Source organism: Phasianus colchicus, chromosome 21 (genome assembly GCF_987193195.1).
Source record: "Phasianus colchicus chromosome 21, bPhaCol1.hap1.1, whole genome shotgun sequence".
NCBI classification, from domain to species: domain Eukaryota; kingdom Metazoa; phylum Chordata; class Aves; order Galliformes; family Phasianidae; genus Phasianus; species Phasianus colchicus.
The window spans coordinates 7,831,694-7,837,628 of NC_143456.1; the positions used below are offsets into that span (position 1 = coordinate 7,831,694).

Here is a 5,935-nt window from a genome sequence, read left to right on the forward strand (position 1 = left end):
TCTCTCTGTGTACTTTTTGTCAGATTTGTTAATATTTATAACGAGAACCCAAAATAAAAAGGGGGAAAAAAGAAAAAAAAGAGGTGCAGCTTATGAGTCTCGCCTTGGCCATACCCACCTAATGCTACTAAATCAGTGTACGGGGATTGTTCTGCACTGCCTGCTCCTTTCTCCTGGACAGATCCCCAAAGGGGACTTCCAGGGTGAGCGATTAAGCAAGGGAGGATTAGATACCAAACCTCTAAGACCCCATTAAGGTTGCATCGCTCAGTGCTGCATCAGCAGAAGGCCATTAGGAATGAGCCATGCAATGCCCTGTGCTGCATTCAGACCACGTTCTGCATGAATTGTTCCACTGCAGACGTTGTGAAGGGGCAGACTTATCACCCCAGCCCTGCCACACCGTATATATAGAGCTTAAATACATGGCTTTATGTATTTGTAGTAGTGTATATATACTTATATATTTATACTATCTATTTGTACTCTATATCAAACACAGTGTGATTATATCAGCAGTATACAGCGTGTTTATCACGTAGCTTTACAGCTATGGCCAATGGGGTTCCCCCCACCACCATCACCCCACACTGTGCCCACAGCACCAGGCTGCATTGTCACAGCAGTGCTCACGTAACCAAACCTATTTACTTGATTAAATGAGGCAGAAGGCAGGCAGCAGGTTTTTGGCTTAAGTCACCCTTTATCCCCCTTGGAATAAAGAGCTGATTACTTTGAAAAAAAAAAAAAAAAAAAAAAAAAGGAGGGTGAGTTATTCAGATTAAAAAGAAAAAGCTTAAGGTGTTTCAACACAAAGCTCCTCTCTGGGGCTTTATAAAGAGGCAGCTTTTGGGGAGGGTCCACAGGTGCTGTGCTGCAGGAGCACCGATGTCCTCCAACAGCTCCCAGGCACCTCCCAATGGGACCCCAGGGCCTTTTGATGGCCCCCAGTGGCCCTACCAGGCCCCACGGAGCACATATGTGGGGGTGGCCGTGCTGATGGGCACAGTGGTCGCCTGTGCTTCATTGGTGAACGGGCTGGTCATCGTGGTGTCCATCCGCTACAAGAAGCTCCGCTCCCCACTGAATTACATCCTGATGAACCTGGCCGTGGCTGACCTGCTGGTGACTCTGTGCGGCAGCTCCGTCAGCCTCTCCAACAACATCAACGGCTTCTTCGTGTTCGGCAGGAAGATGTGTGAGCTGGAGGGCTTCATGGTCTCCCTGACAGGTAAGGACACGGAGCTCATGGCCTGGGGGGGGGGCTGGCACAGCAGTGTTGGGCTGGGCTGCAGAGTTCTGGGGAATGCAGCCCATCCAACCTGGCCTTGAACACCTCTGGGGGGCATCTCAGGTTCTCTGGGCAGCCAGCATCCCTTCAGCACCCTGCCACAAAGGGCTGCATCTCAGGGGGCTGTAGGCCAACATCTGGGCTGTGTTGGGCTGGTGCTAATTGGTACCAGGCTGAAACGAGGTCTGCAACCACGGCTGTGATGCTGAGGGGTCCAATGCTGCATAGCTTCTGAACGGTCCCAAGCTAAACCTGGCTGCCACCATGAAGCTTCACAGTCATCACATTGCCAGCTTGCATCTTCAAGTGCCTCCCAGCAATCCCTTCCATAAGGAAAAATGTGACATATAATCACAGCAGAATCTCCTCCAGGAGCTTCCTGCCACCCATCCCAGCACAAGGCCTGGGACCACAACCCCCCTCCTCCTCCTCCTCCTCCTCTCTCCCAGGCATTGTGGGGCTGTGGTCGCTGGCCATCCTGGCCCTGGAGCGCTACGTTGTGGTCTGCAGACCCCTGGGGGATTTCTGCTTCCAACGGCGGCACGCAGTGAGCGGCTGTGCCTTCACGTGGGGCTGGGCTCTGCTCTGGAGCATCCCACCACTGCTGGGCTGGAGCAGCTACGTGCCTGAAGGTAGGAGGTGGGCATCGGGTGGCATCCATTGCGGCTGTGTGCAAGCAGGGAGAGGCTGGAGAGCACACAGCACTCATGTATGGAGATTGTCTGGAGAACTGAGAGGTGCTTCGGAGCTTTTCACTGCTGTTTGTTGTAGGTTTGTGTCAAATCTGGTTTGTTCCAGGATTGAGGACATCGTGCGGGCCTAACTGGTACACGGGTGGCAGCAACAACAACAGCTACATCCTGTCCCTGTTTGTCACCTGCTTCGTCCTGCCGCTCAGCCTCATCCTCTTCTCCTACACAAACCTGCTGGTGACCCTGCGGGCGGTACGTGCTGCCCTGCAGCCTTGGGGTTCTTTAGCCAGGGTTCACACCCCTTCCCCAGGCAGTGCCTAAATAAACCCATTAGGTGATGCAGTGCTTTGGGTTCTCTCTCGATACGACATAACCCAAGATTCCCTTTTCACTGGGGCTTGCAGTTCTGCTGTTTCTGTGGGCTCTCTGCAGACCAGCAGCTCCTCTCCAACATCCCTGACTCCCCGCAGGCTGCAGCACAGCAGAAGGAAGCTGACACCACTCAGCAGGCGGAGCGGGAGGTGACACGGATGGTGATTGTGATGGTGATGGCCTTCCTGCTCTGCTGGCTGCCCTACAGCACGTTTGCCTTGGTGGTGGCCACCCATAAAGGCATCACCATCCAGCCGGTCCTCGCCTCCTTGCCCTCCTATTTCTCCAAGACAGCCACCGTGTACAACCCCATCATCTATGTCTTCATGAACAAGCAGGTGAGAAAGCATTTACTTAGCAAAAACAGCTTCACTGGAGCTCTTTAATGCTCTCACAAAATGAGGAGGAACTTCCCATCCTATCTGGAAGCACAGACAGGCTCAGCCTAGAGGGTTTTGGAATAAAATGGGACGGGATTTTGCCTCCTAACCCAAGCATCAGCTCATTTTCTTCTTCTGCAATTTTATGGGATCAGGCAACTTTGTTTTAGACCACAAACCACTCATTAAACACACAGAACACCACTTCTAACATCAATAAACTGCTGGTGTCTACAATTAATCCCAAATTAGCCCCCATCAAACACAAAACACGATAGGCTGAGGTCAGATTCCATCCCAACACCCAATTCTCCCTGCCCTACCCAGTTCCAGAGATGCCTGCTGGAAATGCTGTGCTGTGGTTACCAGCCTCAGCGGACAGGAAAAGCCTCACCAGGGAGACCTGAGCCCCACGCAGGTGTCACTGGGCTGAGGAACAAGGTGATGCCAGCACACCCTGTGTAACTGCTGCCCATTCCTGCCTGCAAAATCCTCTGCTTCAATACAGCACAGCCTCACCAACACGGGCACAACGGAGGGCTGGGGAGCAGTGCTCCATGGGGACCCAGCAGCCCAGAAAAGCACAACATTGCCTTCTCGTGTCAGAAGAGCCCCTGGCATAGGGTGAAGCACAAGCCTTTATTCCACCCCTCTCCTCCAGCTCCTCACCTCACAGGATCAGGAAGATGAAACATAGCAGCTGCTTTTCCCCCATGCAACAAATCACAAGCTTGGCTTTGTGCAGTCTGGCTTTATCTGGCACCTGCAAAGCATTACATAGGAACCAGACATACATTGGCTGTCCCTGTATAGACTGAGTTCTGTATTTGCATTGTCTGAGCTTGCTACAAAGCCTCAAGCCACAGTACAGGAGTCAATTGGGTATGTTTAGGTGCAGACTGCATTAATAAACAGTAACAAAAACTTAACTAGCTCACCTTCATCTGCTTTACCAGCTGGCAGAGGGTCCCACAGAAAATGTTTTACCTCCAGCTACTACAGCTTGCATGATTGCTCTCATAGCAGGTGCCACAGATGCTGCCACAAAGGGAAAGATCAACATGGGAAGAAAAGTTAGATACAAAGGTATTTATTTGTATTTAAGGCAGTAAGGAAAGGTCACTGATCTCCCAGCAAGGCTCTGGGATCACGAAGACAAAACAGAGCAGAGCCCCTGCCCAAATGGCTGAGATGTTAACAGGAAGCAAAAGATGCCAAAGCTTTTCAGAATAAAAAGAAATAAAACCCCCCAAACCTGCATGGGCTTCCAGAGCTGCTCTGCTAGGATCCCCTCGCTTGGAGTCTGAAAAGCATTGCTCACCCATGGCAGCAAACACACAGAGGGGTTAGAGAGAATCACAGAATCACAGAATCACAGAATGGCCAGGGTTGGAAGGGACCTCAAGGATCATGAATCTCCAACCCCCCTGCCACAGGCAGGGCCACCAACCTCCACATTTAATGCCAGACCAGGCTGCCCAGGGCCCCATCCAACCTGGCCTTGAACACCTCCAGGGACGGGGCATCCACAGCCTCTCTGGGCAGCTGTTCCAGCACCTCACCACCAGTAAAGAACTTCCCCCTGACATCCAACCTAAATCTTCCCTCCCTCAACTCAAAACCAATTCCATTTGTCCTCCTGTTAATATAGAATATAAAATAAATGCCCTTCCTTCCAGGAATTCTGTAGTAATGGTGTAGCAATGGGAACAGCTGCATATGATATTCCCCCACCAGTATGCAGTCTGCACCTTGATAAAAATCAGAGAGAAAGGTAATTTGGACCAGCATACGGTGAGATTTTGGGTACAGAGGCTTTTCCTCCCTGAGTTTCAGCTTCAAAACAAAAACATAACCAACCAACAAAGCCACATCAAAAAAAAACCAAGTCCAGCATGATGACAGGTACACAGGAACTGAGGACACAGCAACTGCTTATGGGACGAGCACCTGCTTTTGTCCTTGCATGCCTTCACTTGATGAACTCCCTGCAGGGCTCTGCAAGGGCCTCTAAAGCCACAGCAGCAGGGAGACAGGGCACCCATCATCACCAGTTCCCATCCCCATCCCAGCTTCCCCCTGGGAAACCTCCCCTCTGGTGCCTCAGAGAGACATCAGAACAGCTCAGTATCCCTGTTTTAATTTAATTAATTGGCCTCTCATTCTCAGGGAAGCTGAAAAGCAGCATTAGATGGAGCCGCCTCTGATCTTTTCTGCTGTCTTTCGTTGGTCCTTGTTTTATGCTTCCTGTTAATTACAGCTTTTGTGTCCATGCTTTATGTTATTAGGATGATTTACATTCATGCTAAACTTAATTCTGGAAAAGTACAAGCAGCTTAACAACCAAAATCTCCAACTGCTCTGTTCCGGCCTTGATAAGGAGAGCAGACAGGCTACGGACTGCTAGAAAGGTTCTCTAGCAACAGAAATAAAAATTCTCCACATTAAGATTAAAAAAAGATAGGAAAATGGTTCACAGTCTGCTCACCATTTGGTTTGATAGATAAAGCAGAAAAAAAAAAATCCAAGGAGCTAAGGAAAATTTCACATGTTGCAAACCAAAGTGATCTTAATTATGTGCGTTAAAACTCACGTGTGCTTGCTCCACTCCTCTGCTCTGCTGCAGACCAGCAAGTTTTAGCTGTTCTTTTCTTTAATTCATACATGAAGACACTGCATAAACATTGTCCAAAGCAAGAGGTAATGGTCCTCAGGCACTTCTCAGCTACAAGGTAACAAGGGCAGGATCACACAGCAAACGTGATTTGACTTCTGCATGCTTTTGTCACTACTGTATGTTCCTTGCTGCCACACAAGGCTCCCCACAGCCCCCTGCCTGTGCAGAGCAAGGTCTTGTTGCAGCAGTTTGTGTATCAAGAGTATGATGTTCCACTGCCTGCAGTGAGGATGCACAACACCCTTGTACGTGGAATTGTCGAATGCACTGCACACTATTTCCCGTGCACTGACACTGCTCTCACCCCATGCACCTCCTTGCTGCTGGTCCTTTCGACCTAAATCCACCAGGACTTGCCTAAAAGGATCAGACATCTGTTTTTTCTTCATTTCTTCTGAAGGAAGCTCCCCCAACTGTGCTAGTTTGCAGCATCTACCTCAGTATCTAGTTGAATACGTAACTTGATGATAGGAAATAACAGTAAGAAGTTAAAAAAACAGAAGAATAATCACATGGGAGCACA

At 49.8% G+C, this 5,935-nt stretch overlaps 1 protein-coding gene across 1 annotated transcript; it reads left to right on the forward strand.

Annotated features, from left to right (window-relative positions):
- Positions 1-888: 888 nt before the first annotated feature.
- Positions 889-3,663, forward strand: LOC116227984 (pinopsin). Its single transcript, XM_031591565.2, has 5 exons — positions 889-1,231; positions 1,741-1,923; positions 2,090-2,235; positions 2,454-2,693; positions 3,063-3,663. Exons 1-5 carry the CDS (start codon positions 889-891, stop codon positions 3,198-3,200), a joined length of 1,050 nt encoding a protein of 349 aa, XP_031447425.2. The 3' UTR covers positions 3,201-3,663.
- Positions 3,664-5,935: the final 2,272 nt, after the last annotated feature.